The 17,893-nt window shown below is 45.4% G+C and overlaps 1 protein-coding gene across 1 annotated transcript in view; it reads left to right on the forward strand.

Moving 5' to 3' along the window:
• CACNA1S (calcium voltage-gated channel subunit alpha1 S) overlaps positions 1-17,893 on the forward strand; it is a 753,083-nt gene that overhangs the window by 400,778 nt on the left and 334,412 nt on the right. The window contains exons 15-19 of the mRNA XM_085643164.1: positions 8,075-8,165; positions 9,856-9,925; positions 14,078-14,210; positions 15,807-15,936; positions 16,735-16,794. Coding sequence (XP_085499290.1) covers positions 8,075-8,165; positions 9,856-9,925; positions 14,078-14,210; positions 15,807-15,936; positions 16,735-16,794 — 484 coding nt within the window. The remainder of the gene's footprint in view (positions 1-8,074; positions 8,166-9,855; positions 9,926-14,077; positions 14,211-15,806; positions 15,937-16,734; positions 16,795-17,893) is intronic.

Raw genomic sequence — 17,893 nt, forward strand, 5'->3', positions numbered from 1 at the left:
CGCCCCATTCACAAGCTGGTGCAAATAGCCGATATCACCAGTAATCCGGCGATAGCATCCTCACAAAACATCGCCAAAGATGACCCCGGCAACTATCGCTAATGAGATGCAGAGTAGGCGTTCTCAAGCAAAAAGCAGCGACAACACCACACCTCAACATTCTCAATGACCAGCCAGATCGTCGATAAGATTATAAAAGAGGCGATAAGGTGCGTTAGCAGCAGGAAAATAACACCTGCTCTGACCTGGTGCAAAGTCGGACGACAACTGGCACCAGAAAAGGGAGCCCAGACCACAGCCACACCTGAAGACCAACAGATGCCATAGAGCCACTGATCATGCAGCACGGAGCCCCAACAGGGCCACAACACCCACTGCCACCACACCCAGGACCGCCACCACCCTTGTACCACCTCGCCCCCTCCCCCCTGGACCACCACAGAGGCAGCGCAGACCAAGACAGCGGACCTTCAGAAAACGCACCAAGCTCACAGACCCAACACCAGAGAATGTCATTGCCCACTACAGGCTTAAAAGGACAACCAACCTACGCATCCTGACCACCATTGCCCACAGGCTGATGGTACGAACACAGCGGACAACCAACATCACTCAGCAGAAAAATCTGCTGGCTGTGCTGCACATGTTGGCCTCTGGGACCTTCCAACCAAGAACTGCCAGAGTCGGAGGAGTCTCACAGCCAGCCTTATCAAAGTTCACAACTGTCTTGGGTACCATCATCAGCTTGGTACCCCAGTACCTATACTCCCCCCACACTGCACAGGAACAGCTGGAGGCCAAGCAAGACATCTACGCCATAGCTGGCTTCCCGCACTAGTTAGGGGGCAATTGACTGCACACATGTCCTACTTGTGCCCCCTGGTGACACTGCACACATTACCGCAACAGAAAGCACACGCATTCCATCAATGTAATATATGAGATTTTGATCCGCACTCAAGTGCAAAAAACAAGTCCACCAGATTTGTCTATTTTTCAATTGTTCTTTATTTTCATGTTCTTTCTTCTAGTAGCCTTCCTAGTGAAGGGGTCGTGCTTCTCTGATCCTTGCACCATATATTCACTGATATTCCCGAGACAGGGATAAGTGCTGTACCTATATCCTAGACCTCTTTTGTAAATCTTTTGCATTCCATCAATGTGCAGGCAACAGTGGACCACCAGGGAATTGCCACCAACGTCGTCGCCAACTACCCAGGCAGTGTGCATGATTCCTACTTCTACCGACAGTCCATCATCAACCAGCGCTAACAGGATGGCATCCATGGAAATGCACTGCTTGTTGGCAAGTAACAAATGAACACACCACACCCCCCCAACTCCACAATCGTGCAACTCACAACTCTGGGAATGCACATGTCACAGACACATTCAACATGCCAAACAACATGCCCACCCACCAGACACGGCAACATAACTTACTGTGGCAACCTGGGCTAGCCATGTACATGAGCCATCAACGGCATGGCACCTCAGCCACACAATAATGGAATGTGGGGAGAGGTGGAAACCAGGCATGTGCGACGGAGTCAAGTGACCCATGAATGAGAAGGTACACAATGCCAAGTGTGGCGGAGATGTGCTGGACAGACTACAGTATGCAGACTGTAAGCGTGAGCAGAGTAGGCCGGCCCGGCGTACGCCAGGCCAGATTAGGGGTGTGGTTCTCTACCGGAATGCCCAACGTCTCTGCCAGGACGGCGCCTCCCGGCCCGCCACGAGGCCGACGCCGTCACCATGAGCGGTGTTGCCTGCGATCCTGTGTGCCTACTGCACCCCGGCCCGCTTGTCCCTGAACTTGTCTTGCCCGCACCTGCGCACCCAGGCCTCACTGCTCACCTGCCGACACCGGCTTGTGTAAAGGAGGGCCCACCACATGCCGGCGCAAGCCCAAAGCCTGAGGACCGCATCTTAGTAGCCTCCTCAGACCATCACGGCCTCCGCGACACATGCCCGCAGTTCTCCTTTCTCGTTGAGATACTCCACCGGCCTACACAGCTGCCAAGTCGGTCACACATTTGGAACTGAGTCTTGATTATGCCATGGGAGAGTACACACTTTCTGGCAGAGTTTATAACCCTGTACTCCCTTCGATGTGGTGCCACCAACTCTGTGCATAGCATCCGCATGACACATGTCTATGGTCCCTCGCTGACTACTGCCTTCGGCCTACACTGCAGTCGAGAAGATCACACAGTTGGAACTGAGTCTTGATTTGTGTATGGCAGAGTTCATTTCATTGAACGCATTGGAGAGGAGTAAGAGGAACATGTGGTGCAGTCCAGATGAAAAAAAGGATCCTCGTTATGGAGGTAATCGAACACTGCCAACAACTGCTCTGGTGTCACTAACTCTGTGCATCGCGAGCCAACGACACGTGGCTGTGGGCCCCTGCTGACAGCTGCCTCTGGCCTATACTGCGTTCGAGTAGGTCACACATTGGGAACTCAGTCTTAATTTATTCATGGCAGCTTTTATATCATTGTACTGGCCTCATCGCAGACTGCATACCCCTTCAGGTCCGGTGTCACTAAGTCTGTTCCCCGACAGCCATGGACACTTTCTGGTTGAACTTTGGTGGCAACTGAGTCTATGAACCTGGGGTTGTCTTCATCATCATGTCGTTGATACTGATTTTGGGGCGAAAACGAGGCGGTAGCATTCCACTCCTCAATTTGCCGCTTCTGGATGGCTTCTACCCTCTGCATCATGCCCTGGAGGACACCTTCCACTGTCCCCCGAAACCCTCCGCCACATTCACCTTGGACATTGATGAGGACCCGCTCAGCTCGCGTGGCCCTATCTCTCTGCACCGCAAGTCACTGTCCCGTGGCGGAGTGCCTGTGCCGGCCGCAGTGCATCCAGGGCCACTAACTCTGTGCAGCTCAAGTCAGGGACACTATCCGTGAGATATTGGATGGCCCCGGAGACGATGGCCTTGGGGTCATCAACGCCATGTGTCTGTGGCCCTGCGCTGTCCACTGCCTCCGGCCTCGACTGCGGTCCATCAGGGCTCACACATCAAATCGAGTTCTGACCGGCCCAGGTGTCGCATCAACGCAGGAGGCACACGCCACCACCGCCAAAACCACCTCCAAACACCAACTGCCAGAGTCAAAACTGTCGTACTGGCAGACTAACGGAGTTGGTCACACCTGTCGTGGATGCCATCACCTGCCTGAGACCCTGCTCAGCACTCCAGGTGCCACTAACTCAGTGCCATTTCTGAATGAGTTGTGTGCTGTGGTGAGCTCACGCAGCAATGTCACCTCAGGCAGCGTGGGAGACCTGAGACGATGATGAGGAACATGATGCATGTGTAACACACCCCACTGCAGCTGCATCAGGAATAACCCGAAGGGACACAATCCTAGACATTTTCTTCACATGAGCACGCTCAGCTCTAGTGCCCCAACCTCAGTGCACTGTAACTCATGGACACTTCTGTTTGCAGATTGGGTGACCTCTGTACTACCACCATGATGCTCTGCAGTTGTCTCTGTAATGCTAGTGTTTTCTTTTTCCGTTTTAATGGTGTTCACTATTCAAGTTGTTGCCAGCACCAACCACTCTGTGCGAGCTGGCTTACACTCACCTCACACCCATCCAGCACAGGCGTCACTGTACATGTGACCCAGCCAATAAAGGGGCCGGGCGCACGTGCCCGTAGCCAGTTCCACAAACTATTTGCGTGTGTCCGTGTCGTCATGATGTATGCATGAGGGCCCCAAGGCCTACAACATTACATTGTGCTGTGTACAGCGGATGCAACCATGTCACCGCTGGTAGCAGGTAAGACCTTGGACATGTAGCTTTGTCGCCACCTACTCAATACGTAAGAGGAGTGGACTGGGCCGTCGTGCGGAGGTCCAGCATGCGGGTGTGAATGATGATTCCAGGGCTCTGGGCGTGGTTCATTGCAGGAAATGTGCAAATGCATGTGTCTCTGTCGCGGTGTGGGTCTCCTTGGTGGGGTGTAGGTGGTCCCCGATGGGACTTGAACTTCCACGTATGTGATCTACTTCGGCTTCCATGAGCTCTGACCCCACCCGCACCTGTTCGGCCACCTCCTTTTGGCATTCTGACACCTGGCATTGCAATGCGATGTGTGCCTAGGTGAAGTGTTGGGAGCCAGCCATGGTGGCGGGTTCTTCCTGCTGTGTGGTCTGTGCAGGGGCTGGGGTCTCCTCTATGTAGCTTGGCTGCCCTGCTCCTGGGGGTGGGTTGCCTAAGATGTCCATGGGCTGTTGTAGGGCGTCGGTGTCGAAGGTGTGGTGGTCCTCTCCAGCATCACTGATGAGTAGTCTCGTCTGCTCTGCTGGAGGTGTTGATTGTCCCTCTGCAATGTGAAGGGGAGATGCATGTTGACATTGTGTTGACATGTATGTTGGTGCATTATTCTAGTTAACATGTAGACTGTATGACAATGTACATTGTGACTGTTTGGGGGGTGCAGTATATTTGATGCTGGACAGTGGATATTTGGACTACATGACGGATCTGTGGTTGTACACGTGCATTTCCATCTCACAGTTTCCTGCTATGTTAGATGTGATTGGCCTGTTTTTGCGCAAGAGCGGACCCAGTTGTGTCCTCTGTTCTGCAGTGTTGGTGTTGCACTTTGTGCCACATTGTCGTCGGATGTGCTGTTATTGCTATGTGTGTGTGCTGCAGTGTGCCATGGGGATCAGGGACATGATCCAGGGTTATTGTGGGTGTGCAGTGCGCTACACATTGTTGTGCATGTGTGCCATTGTGCCCATCTCCCCCCGTCCCCCCAGGCCCTGGTCGTTACTCATCCTGTTGATGTTGTGTCAGGTCCTATCGAGCTGTGTCCGGACTCCCAACTCCTTGCGCCGTCTTCACCCTGATGACTGTGGCCTCCGTTTCCTCCAGCTCCTCCTGTGGTGCAGGACTCCCACCTCCTGTTGCCATTGCTGCCTTCCTGTTGGCAGCGGGTTTGTGCTTGATTTGGCTTTTCACATCATGCCAGCTCCTCTTGTCCTCCTCCATAGACCTCCTTGACACTCCGACTGCATTGACGTTTGCCATATTGACATTCAGTGGATGGTAGTTTTCTGTCACCTCCGTGACACTGATCTGGTTTTCCTGCGGACTGCACCCCGTCTGCCACTTCCTCTTCTCCTTGGCCTTCCCCGAGCACGAGGTTCCTTGCTGGTGGTCTGTGGGGCTTGTGGGCTTTGCGATGGCCTCTGCACTTGGTCCGGGTGCATCCATGGTGCTATGCAGTTTCTTTTTTTTCTCCCTTCTTTTTTGTTGCTTTTATAGTGCATTTTCCCACATGACACGTGGGAATTGCAGGCCTGTCGCTGGTTTTCGCAGATTTTTGTATCGCTATTGGCCTCATCGCAGCTTTTTTTGCGCTCGTGTTTCGCATTTTTGCGGCATCGCGTTGACTTTATCGCAGACATTTGACGCGTTATCGTTAACCTATCGCATGGTACCACCAGCTTGAGAATACCACGTTACCACGGCGTTATTTTCCCGCGATAGACTGCGATGTGCAAAGTTGCGTTAAGCTAATTTTGCGATGATTATCACACGTTCTTGAGAATATCCCCCTGAATGTTAGAACTCAAAAACTCAGAAGCAAGTGTACAAATTGGGTGTCTCAGAGACCCCGGCCCCCCATTTCCAGAGGCTGTAAGAGAAGGTGTTTCCTACATAAAAAATGTTTTGTCTGTTACATCAAAAAAACATATATACATTTCTAACCTATTCAAAGTTCAATTCTATTGTAAATGTATTTCGACAAAATAATTTACCTTTTAGGTTTCACCTGCACAGTAATTGCTCTGTGCTTGAGAAATCTATTGTTTTTAATATAAACTTAAAGGCGACTTGCATCCCTCCTCTCTTTCCTGGCTTTTCATTGGCTCCTATGCGTGCCACTTACCTTTTCTCCATTTCTATTGGCTGTAGCATATTTTCCTGCATTTGCCAATGCTTATTCCTGGTCTGCTCCTCTTATCAGTTTCCCGCTGTCGAAATACTGTTAACATCTGCTTTGGTGAAACTATATTTTCATAAAGTTTTACCCTTTACTCTTGCAGCATATTTATATAACAATTTATCATCTGGAGAGATTAAGTGATTTACATAGAATCACAGAATGTTGCGCTGCCTAGACTCAAACTGAGATCCCCAGCACTCGAGTCAGAAGCTCTGGCCACTGCTCCACATCCTCTCCAATCCCGTGTTATCTGTCAGGGAGCTCTTCTCTTCTTCCGGACGATGATTGATAAAAACTGCTCTTTATTTATTACATATGCAAAACCACTGTATTACCAATGCTTGTTATGACTGTAGGTCATTCACATTAACAAAGGGATTCGTGACATAAGCATATGGTTGTACGAGAAAAGATTTTTTCATCAACCGCATTCTTATAATCCCACTTAACCAGCGCGGTTACTCCATGGGAACGGAGAAGTTGTCACCACCCTACACTGCTGCGCAGAAAGCTTGAAAAGTAAAATGGTAATCAAATGATTTTATTTACCATTTTATTTTTTACCCTCTGCCAACAAACAGAGTGTGAGGGCAGGGCGTGGCCAGTACGTCACTGCTGCCAATGATTGGCAGCAGTTAGGAGTGCCCAGTTTGAAGTGCGCATGTTGGTTTGGCCGGCTACCGTGCTATGACCAAACCAACATGCGCAATTCAAAACTCTCCAACCCCCTGGCTTGGACAGCTGGGTTGGAGAGCAGGCACAGGCCTGTAGTGCCTTTTGGAGCACAGAGCCATCCTGCTCCAGCCAAGCAAGACGCTTTGCTCATCCTGCTTAACAGCTTGAGAACAGCGTCTTGAGTGGATGAGAGTGCGGACTATAGGCTTAGCCCTTGAGGATGTGCCGCAGAACATTGAGGTCATGCTGCAGAACATCGAGTGGCAGTGTAAGATAAGTGATTTTCTTTAAATTTGTAAAATGTTTTTTTGGCGGTCCTCTGATGTAATATGCCACCAACTGCCACTGCATTTAGCAGATGGAGAAAAAGGCATTTCAAGGCACAGTTTGCCATGGGGATATGGGAATGCCCACAAGCATTCCTAAACTCTGCTCCATAATTTGCCCTCCCCCCTGGAATTTGTGGGAGATTTACTCCTACACAGGGGTAACTCCCCTTGCAGGTTGGGAAGCGAGATAGATATACTTCAGATTTAGTTAAGGTGTAGGGGAACGGCTTTCTCCACAAGGAAGGTCTTTTTCCATGGAGAAAAATGTTTTCCACATGGAGAAAAGAGTTGGTTTTGCCGAGAGGGCTTCATTGCCCTATGGGGTCTTCTCAGTAGTGGAGAACTCCATACAGGAGGAATAGGAGAGTTTTTAAAACGTTATCTAACATTCCTGTTAATACTCTTGGTAAACGTGCACCTGGCTCTGCTTTCCAGGATTGCTACCAGTGATGTTAGCTAATATGAAATAAACAGAAAAGTACGCCCAGGCAGAGTCGTTATACTTTGCCCTTACTTTTGCATTTATTTATTGGCTAAATCGGCCCTGTCTGTGCAAATATAGATTTTCACAAAGCCTACTGCTCGGCATTTTTCTCAGTGTGGACAGTACTGAAGTATTGAGCAGCATGTGTTGAAACCTACAACTTGAGGGATTTTTCTACGTTACTGCATTTTTGTGAGTTGTGCATATGCAGAATTATTAATTTCAATGTCAACTCCACAATTGTGGAATTCTGCACACCTGATGTTTTATTAATTTTGATTTTTATTTGTTTCCATTTTTTATGTAAATGCAATATTAAAATTTATTTTTTAAAGGTAAATATACGGGTCACAAATTTATATTGTTTCGTTTTCAGGCTATCAATTATTTTGCAGTCTTGAAATTATTTTTTCGCTATTTGTTTTTACAATTTTCTTACGTTTGCTCTTTTTGTCTGAAACAAGTCGGACCTTTTATACGTTTAACTCTTTTAATGTTCTAAAATAAATGTCCTTTTATTTCTTGTCATTTTCTTTTCTGCTTTCATTGTTGCATTAATAAAATGTGTACGGCTTTGGCTTGCTTGTTCAGATCATACCCCGAAAAATCTGATGAGGAGAAACAGCTGCTGGCCAAGAAACTAGAGCAGAAGGCGAAAGAAGGAGTTCCCACCACTGCCAAGGTTTGCCTACCCTAAATTCTGACAATTCAACAGTGCCAACAATTGTGGTCAGTGTAAAAGACACATGTCTGAGCAGCTCTTCATAATTAATAAAAATAGCTTTACGACATCTGTTGCCACTGCCTTTTATCCAATTATGTTGTGAAGTATCGGTCAAGCACTTTGTGTTTTATCATTTCCTAGAGTTTCTGTAGTGGTAATCAAGTCAGCCCTCGGGATTAAAAACTAAGCATTCTGCCACTTGCCCATGTTTTCCCACTGAGTGCTCCACTGCTGACCTGTGCACAAATAACACCACTGAATAAAGTCAAAGTGACACAGTTGTCTGAGTTACAATGTAGTGCGGTACAGGGAAATGGCCCAGCACTTGAAGCTGACGACTGCTAGGCTGAACAAACGATGTACATGTAGGCAGCATCCTCAAAGAGGCACAGGGAGCTCTTAAGACCTACAACCGATAGTTGTCTCTGAGGAGCTGCAACAGCAGACCCAAAGAGTGACATGCATCATGAGACACGGACGATTCTCTAGGATCTTTTCTAGTTAGAGTGACACTAAAGTGATGCCGTTCCTTTGATATACTGAGACTCTGGATTTTCAACTCTGGGCACCTTACAAACCCAATAAAAATGGTGGAAGGAATATGTGGTTGGGGCTTGGCATTCGTATTATCTGTGCCCAGCAGCCACATCCTCCTCATAAACGTACTTAACTTATTCTGCTTGAAGACCACTAACATTTGTTCAGAAGACTGGCCTCTGCATGCATTCTAATGACACCCACCTCGCTCATTTTTGCCAAAATCCCCCACAAAGTCCACTCATACCTTTTTGTAACCTGAACAGGTAATAAAAAGGGTTGCTTTCTTCTGTGTTTTCATTGTTGATATCACCATTTTTAAATGATTGCAATTCCAAGTTGTACCTGGATCAGGTTCATAACATAATAATTCCTTTGGTACAGCGATTTACTAAAATAGTAAATTATTCATGGTTCATTGTCTAATTTAAATTCATCAAGCAAAAAAATAATCAGTTATGTTTTGTCTAACATTGAGACAAAACGGTGGACGATAAAGTCACAATAGGTGAGAAGATCAATATCATCCTTGCTTTGTAAAGAAAGATCCACATGCAGCTCGCATACCTTTATCTCATTGCATTAGCTTCTTTGCAGGCCAATATACTTTTCATGCTCCAAATGTGATTCACTTAACTGCAGAGTTTTCCATGTTGGGAAACAGAATACCTTCTAAATCAGTGTTTTACTATATAAAATTGTGTGTGAAAAAAGATGTGATCTCAATGAGAAAAGACACATTGACGATTTATTTTCTCCTTGCAGCTGTTTAGATAGGCTTGGTGGTTTACAGCAGGTAGTCTCTATTTTAAGCTGCTTCTCCTATAGCACATTTCACTGCAATACTAATTTGCTAAGCATGCTAGGGTTAATGGCTGTAGAAGGCCATGACACCATATGGCAGTGAAGAAATGTAGATCACTCTCGTCATGGATGGTAATATGTACGTTTATCACTAAATAGGAATTGAGATAAGACATTTTTGGGCATCATCAAATGTTTGTAGTTTATGCAGTTAGTCTCATCTTCCAGCAGTTATCGACGTTAATATCTCGGTATGTTTTTATGTCTAACGTATCATTCTCTTTCTTTTTCCCCAACTCCTATTCAGCTGAAAATTGATGAGTTTGAATCGAATGTGAATGAAATTAAGGACCCGTACCCTTCTGCTGACTTTCCAGGTGAGAATGGGAACTTATACTCAGGAAACAGGATTATGGCATGCAATTCTCTCTTGGACGCTGTATGATGTTTCTTCTCTCTGGTGCATGGTTTAATCCTTGCCTGTAGTTGGTTCGGATGAGCACTAGGGGAAAGAAGGAATATGGTTCAAAATATACTTGGCAATGATTGGCACTGAGCCCACAGCGAGGGATCTCTTTAGATTTGCTTCTAGGGGCTTTTCAAGCATTTCTGTACCCAAAACAAATGTTCCTCACTATTGTATTTTACATCTTTCATCCTTTACTTACCTCCCTACATCCTCTGGTGGTTATCTGATCCTCCCTTATCAAAGTCCCCTCCATTCTCTTGTTGTGCACACTTTACTCTTCCAAATCATTTTCGCTGTCCTGTCCTTCTTCCTTCTTTTCTCCTTGTGCAGCTAGAACCATACACAGCACAACCTTAGGACCAATTACCCATGAACATGTTTGTGTCTTTTATATCAGCATACATGCTCAGTAGCACCCTTGACCATCATTGCTTAATCCATGACAGACACAAGAAGTTGATGTATTTGATGCCTTCAGTTAAATGTATTGAAACTTCACATCATAGGGCATAATGGGTAACCACTTTTTGGCTCCCCACACAATACTTATTCTGGCTGCAGTCTCCCTGTACCAGGCATAGGCAGAAGGCTTCTCTGCTTTCACTGCAGGCCTACATATAATGCAGGGTTTGCTCTCAACATTCTTCCTTCAAAAGTGGTGAAACATATGGACCAAATCATGTATCTTATAGGAATTCCTGGTTGCTAGAGGTATGCACCCAGGCTAGGCAGGGACCACCACTCTAGTCAGGGTAAGCTAGATACATAGTAAAAGATAACCTGTGTTCACCCTCTGGTAGCTTGGCACAGAGCAGTAAAGGCTTATCTAAAGCGGTAATGTGGAAAGGATCTGTGCAACCCACACTCCTCTCACACACACAGATACACACGCACAAACACAGTAGCACAACAAATACACCACAAAAATACTCCACCCAGGTTTAGAAAAATAGAGAATATTTATTTGAACAAAAAGCGACCAAAATGACAAAAATTCAATCAGCAGAAGTAGAGATGTGAATATTTAAAGATTAAATGCAAAAACAGTGGTTAGAAGTCACTAGTGGTCAAAAGGCTACTTGAGATCGCGAGGGATAAGGGCAAATCCAAAGTTCAGGCCGACCGCGATGGAGGGCATGCCGCCTACAAGACCCATGCTGGGCCCGCTGAGAAAGTACCTTGGATGGAGCAAAGCATCGATGCTGTGAACATGATGTTTCAATCTTTTCCACGCAGTCGGGTTGCCGCTTCACCATAGAGCTTCCCTGAAGTGCAGGTGATGTGCTGTCCTCGAGCTGTGAAGAGTATTGTTGTCGGATCACGCAGGCTGTGGAACATCTGTCATTGAACAGCCTCTGCGTCTGGGGCGAAGGGTGTTGCTTCGGTTCCGACTGGCGCAGTGGTGACAATGTGTTGGCTTTGTGGCGAAACAGCTGCAGAGCTCACTTCTGAGGACCAGAATATGGAGAGGGCACCTCAGGCAAGGTGAGGGCTCAAATAAGGCAGAGACCAGCAGCACTGCAGAATTGCAGGAAGTTTTATGTGTCCCTGAGACTTCTGAAAATAGGAGGCAAGCCAACAAGCCCTTGGAGATCCCTTGGAGAGAAGGCAGAGTCCAGCTCCCCTTCCACACATTCAGGGTGCAGCAAGACAACAAGCAGGAAAGCAGTCCTTCCAGAAAAGCAGTCCAGTTGAGTCCATTAAGCAGCGCAGGAGTCCTTCTGACAGAGGCTTAGTTCAATATCCAGAAGTGTTTGATTTTAGGGGATAAGAGACCCATTACTTATACCCAAAAGTGCCTTTGATGTGGTGGGTGAGTTCAAATCAGCTCTCTGAAGTATACAAGGATCCCTTTCAGCCCAGACCTGTCACCAGGCTTTCTGTGGGAGGTAAATCAGTGCTTTGTGTGTGGACAGAACACTACCTATTGAAGTGGAAGTGGCAGCCCCTCCCATTTTGCCCTGCCCAGGAACACCCATCAGAATGCAGATTAATGCAGATAAGTGCTCTGAATGGAGATGAGCCTCACCTTCCTGTATTTGTGGCTGTTTAAAGGGAATGCAGTGTTGCTGTCACCCAACCCAGACGAGATTTGGAGACAGGTTGTCAGGCACAGAGGAGCAGTAAGTACAGAGAAATGTCCACTTTCTAAATGTGGGTTTTCTAAAACAGTAATGTTAAATCCAACTTTACCAGTAAGGAGGATTTATCATTACAATTCCGAAGAATTTAAACGTGAAAAAGCTACTCATCTCTGATCAGGAAGTACAGCTTAAAAGTGTATTAAGGAATTCCCATTGCTGGCCTGTGAGAGGGGTAGGCCTCACAGTAGTGAAACATGAAATTGGCTGTTTGTCACTACCAGGACATGCAAAATATACAAGTACACGTACATACCTTTTACTTACATGGCTCCCTGCCCAAAGGGGTTACTTAGGGCCGACCTTAGGGTTGACATATATAATAAAAGAGGAGTTTAAGGCTTGGCAAGTAGTTTTAAATGCCACATCGAAGTGGCAGTAAACTGCACACACAGACACTGCAGTGGAAGGCCTGAGACCGGTTTGAATGGCTGCTTCTGTGGGTGGCACAGTCAGAGCTGCAGCCGACTGGTAGCATTTGAAGTACAGGCCCTCGGTATATGCTATACCAATTTACAAGGGACTTACTAGTACAACAAATATGCCAATCACGTATACACCAATGTCATCATGCATAGGGGGATGCACATGCACTTTAGAGCAGGTTAGCAGTGGTGAAGTGCTCATTGACCTAAGGCCAACAATAAGAATAAGCAAGACATGGAAGCAAAAGGCAAAAAGTCCAGGAGAAGTTCACCCTGAGGATGCCAGGTCTAACAAACTGTGTCATGTTATCTGTGCCTTTGTTTGATAAAGTTGAGACCTTCAATGTAATATGAGATTAAAAGATATCACAATGTAATAGAGTATGGTGGTGGTGCAGTGATGGAAGGTGTACTGTGCACCATCACATACTATTACAGTACTCCATTACTTTGTGACTTCTAATCTCATACTACTTTGTCGCTATTTTACCTTGGTCACAGGAACAACTAATAACTGAGGCACAGTTTGTTGAGGTGGTAAAGTGCTTGAACAGCAAAAGGACGGTATGATTGGTTTTTCAGTATCTGAAAGAGACACGTTAGTGATAGATTCCTTACCTTAGAATATCCCCAGGCATCAGACTGGATTCGGAAAGTTTTCATCAGCAGTACCCTTGCGCGTCGGTAGGCGTCGTCGTGCGGCTCCGTGTATGTTGCTGGCGCTGTAGTCACCGAGATGATGTCGTCGGAGCTACTTAGACGCGCCCACCCGCGCTGATATCAGTTCTTTCTTTGGTGCTTCAGAAAGGTCAGTCAGACTGGTTAGTCAGTGATATAGCACTAGGTTCACTCAGCAGCCGCCACATTGGCTTCTACCATGCATTGAACTCCCAAGAAATATCCCATCTTCCCTATTAAGCGATATTCCTGCTTCCACTTCAGTGACAAACCAGGGTGTGGGAGCCCCATTCTCATACCCAGAACTAGTGACCATTGAACTAGGTTTATGTGACTCTAAATATATTTGGAAGTTGACACTGAGTGAATACATATACGCAATGAATGCTAGCTGATAAATGTTCTTTCTCAAATGTTTATTTTTTGTGCGGAGGCAAATGTTAATTCGCATAAAGGTTATAGGGTAGTCAGTAGGAAAAGTAAAATATCTTGCTGAAATTACTCTCTAAATATCCATTGATCAAACATGTAAAGTTTCAACATTTTCTAAATAATACATAATTTCATTAGTATATATATATAACACATGAAGTATATTATATACAACTGAAAAGCGGTCAACCAAGGTAAATGTTACATTTACCTTACGCAGAACAAATGGTTCACCATTTCTTTGTGCCTTGGGGCTAAGGATTATGCATGTGTTCCCTCTATCATTATATGGTTGTTGCACTTCCGGGTCCTCTCTCCTTCATCCTTCTGCCCCTGCACCTCTCCCTGATTGACTTTTTTGAACCTCTTGACTTTTTCTTCCAGGGGACGATGAGGAAGAGGAGCCGGAGATCCCCATCAGCCCACGCCCGCGTCCACTAGCTGACATCCAGCTGAAGGAGAAGGCTGTGCCCATGCCCGAGGCCAGCTCCTTTTTCATCTTCAGTCCAACCAACAAGTAAGTCTGACTTCCTACCGCCCCCTTCCTTTACATCGACCTCTTGAAACAGCTAGCAGCAGTTAATGACCTCATGTTTGGAATGCTTCTGATGCAATTGGAGCTAGGTGTCAAATACCTCAAATAAACACATACATGTAGGTTGTAGGGAATGCATATAATCTGCTTCATTACAGATAATGTAATAAATTATACAATCCTTTGATTTTGAACCACATTTTCCTGTACTTCTTGAAATGACATCAGAATCAAAAATAACCATGGTAAAATCGCAAAAAGACCTTAGTGCTCTTGTGGCACTGCTGATCAGATGCATATCCCGAGTCCACTGATTCCTCACTTGTTCAAGGATATGTTTGCCCACAAACATTAGGAGCTGAGCATGTGCTGACCTAATCTGACCCCTCATTCACAATGCCGGTCCCGCTCTGAGTTAAAATTGGCAGCAGCCAGTTTCTCTAGAGCTTTGGTGATTCTCTCCTCTATATTCTTATTAGATCTTTAAAGGGGAACTTTCCAATCTGTAACTTAGTAACCATGTGCCTTCTCTGGAGGAGGAGCAATAGTGTGTACTAGAATTCCAGCTGAATATTGTTTTGTGACGAAGTTAGGGCATGCTTATCAGCATGGTATTCATTCTACAGTCGGGGAAGGGAATGCTGGCCTCATTCGAGCTAAATCATCTTGAAATACTTCCTCAAGGATTCGCTGCTGGGCCCAAGCCTAAATCTTCCAAAGACCTAGATATGTAGTCTATCCAGTGCAGACATTTGGTGCTCCCCACCTTACAACAATCCCGGCAGCTTCACTTTAGAACCGTGCGTAAGTTCGATTGCAACTTTTTAACAAGGCTTCATTGGCCTCTGACCCCATTACCCACTAGTACTGTATTGATCTCATTTCTGAGGATAACATTACTGTCTGCAAAGAAAACTCCTTACAACTTCCCAATAAAGCCACCAGAGTTTGCATGGGCATTATGCTCTAAATTCCAAGTGCATGAAGGCCTGTGGCCATTGTATTGACTTGAAACACTGTCAACACCTTGCCAAAACGGAGCCTCCAACTGTATCATTTAAATGTAGCCTTCTATTTACCTCCTGCCATGTGTAGAAGGACAAATGCACTTTTCTCCTGAAGTGGAAACCATGAGTCTGATTGCCTTCCCCCTACTTAAATATATTGTTTAACTCTCCCTAGGGAATACCTCCTAATGCATATTGTTTTATTCAACATGGCCAGTTTAGTCACAGCCATTACCTTTAACAAGGAACATCCCTCACTACCTTGCACACACCACAATAAACTCTAGAATGGCCAGAAGAGTCAATCTGGCCCTTTATGGCAGTCATCAGCATAGAAGTGGACAGTTATCTACTTGCGGATTGACGCACATCACCTGTGGACCGTGCATCTTCACATACCGCTGATAATTAGGTTTTGTACTTGTATTGTAACAAGTGATCTCTGGTCTTGTATTGAGGGGGGCAGCACTGGCTGGGTTACATATCTGGGACAACTCTGGGACACCTGACTGGGGGAAAGTAGAGTCCAAAGATCTCTTGGTTAATGGCTGCCTTGTCTGTACCTTTTCAGGTTTCGAATCCTGTGTCATCGAATTATCAATGCCACAACGTTCACCAATATTATCCTGCTCTTTATCCTCCTCAGTAGTATTTCCCTGGCTGCTGAGGACCCCATCAGGCAGGATTCATTCAGGAACCAGGTAACGTCTATATCACATTCCTCACACACTTCATAAGACTACCTCATTGCTGTCAAAGCCACCCACATTTTAATTTCAATGGACACTTTGAAAGAGTCCTGATTGTTCCTACATAAGTTGCCACGTGTTCCAGAAAAGAATCTTACTTGTGTCATGAATGGCCATTTGTTCAACAAAAAGTTATGGAAATTAGCCACCTGTCTTACTTACTTTTAAAACACTAAATAACTAATTCCATTTGTATGAGGTCTATGCATTTTCAGGTGTTTTATTTTTTATTTTTGTAGGTCTTAGCTACAGGGGCTGTGGAAGTGTTCAGTGTTTTGCTGTGTGTAGCGTATAAATGTTTGTTAGTACAGTTTTTGAAATGTTGTTACTAGCCTACTAAGATCCGTGGCATTTTTATATTCATCTACACTTGTATTACTATTGTATTCCCAATGTTTCACATAGGCAATTAATATTACTCACGTAAAGATTTTGGCTATTTTACCGTGATTTCACTGGATGCTAATGTTATGTGGTGTTTGTAATTGTTGTTATTGTTAGTTACCACTTGTGTAGTGCACAATCTCTATTAGTATAGCATTGCAGCACCTCTCGATACTCTGTGGTATGTTATCAACCATGACAACTATGCTTTTCCTGATGCTCAATATGATTGTTAAATGTGTGTCTTTGTCTACATTAACAATAAAAAACAACACACAGAAATTAAATTATATTCTGGAAACCTATTGCCTTTATCTCAGTTTGTAATTTATGCCCATTGTAATGTCTGTTGTTCTTATATTCCAGCTTCTGTCAAAAGCCGACATCGTCTTTACTGCAGTTTTCACCATAGAAATTGTGTTGAAGGTTAGTGCAATAGTAACAGTTATGAAATTGACTGTGAAAAAAGTAGGCCTGGGCTAAAATTCCGTTCCGCTCGCGGAAATTGCGATAATTTGACATTTTCGCATTCCGCGGAGAGTGCGAAAATGTCAAAATTTCCGCAATCCGCATTTTACCAGTAATTTTTTGCTTGCTCGATCTGTAAAGTAATACATTCTCGCGTGCGCGCGATCGCCTTACCTGAATCCCCGCGTTCGCCGACAAGTTTTCCCGATCCGGTTGCGTTCTCCACGAGATGTTGGATTGTTGGTAGCCATTTGCGCTGTCCCGCGACAGTTCGCACCCGCAGTAACGTCATTCATCGCGCAATCACGTCTTTCTTCTCGCGATCATGCACCGTGAGACAAGTGAAAACAAGATGGCCGCGCCCGTGAGCAACCGCATGGGTAAGTTGGCGAGCCGCGACCACGCAGAAGATACCGCGAACGGGCGGGAAAAAAAACTTCTGCATCTTCGCAATATTTCCGCGTGTTTGCGGAGATTTTTAACATTTTCGCGATAATTTGCGAAAGTGAATTTCGCAAATTCCGCCCACCCCTAGAAAAAAGGCATACATAGATAATGGGAAAAAGAAAAAGTCATAAAACAGAAAAGTAACAGGGAGAAGAAGTAAACTGAGAATTGCAAAATTATGGACATATAGCATTCCAAGTGAGGTGGAGAACATCAATGATTAGACCGTAATACAGATACACTCTTATGAGTAATGGGTACACAATGTTATAAGGTGAAGAGAAAAGGGCCAACTAAATCAAAGCACACACTTCATAGGAAATGGCTATGGAGGAACATGTATATGGAGAATACTCACCCATTTGTTGTTGATCTGATGAGCTGTTGCCCTTTGTTGGATCTTCAAACTCTCTAACATACAGAAAAAGTTTTTATCTCCAGAGGAGGTAACAAACATGATTCAGAAAGGCATTTATGACCATGTGAAGTAATACATATATACCTCTACCTCACATACTAACAAATGCCTTTGTGATTGGCCCCAAGTGTGCAACCCTTATAAGGGAGAGGACCATATAGCAACGTACCTGTCTGTCATCCATACATTCTA

This window comes from Triturus cristatus, chromosome 1_1 (genome assembly GCF_964204655.1).
Source record: "Triturus cristatus chromosome 1_1, aTriCri1.1, whole genome shotgun sequence".
In the NCBI taxonomy this organism is placed as follows: domain Eukaryota; kingdom Metazoa; phylum Chordata; class Amphibia; order Caudata; family Salamandridae; genus Triturus; species Triturus cristatus.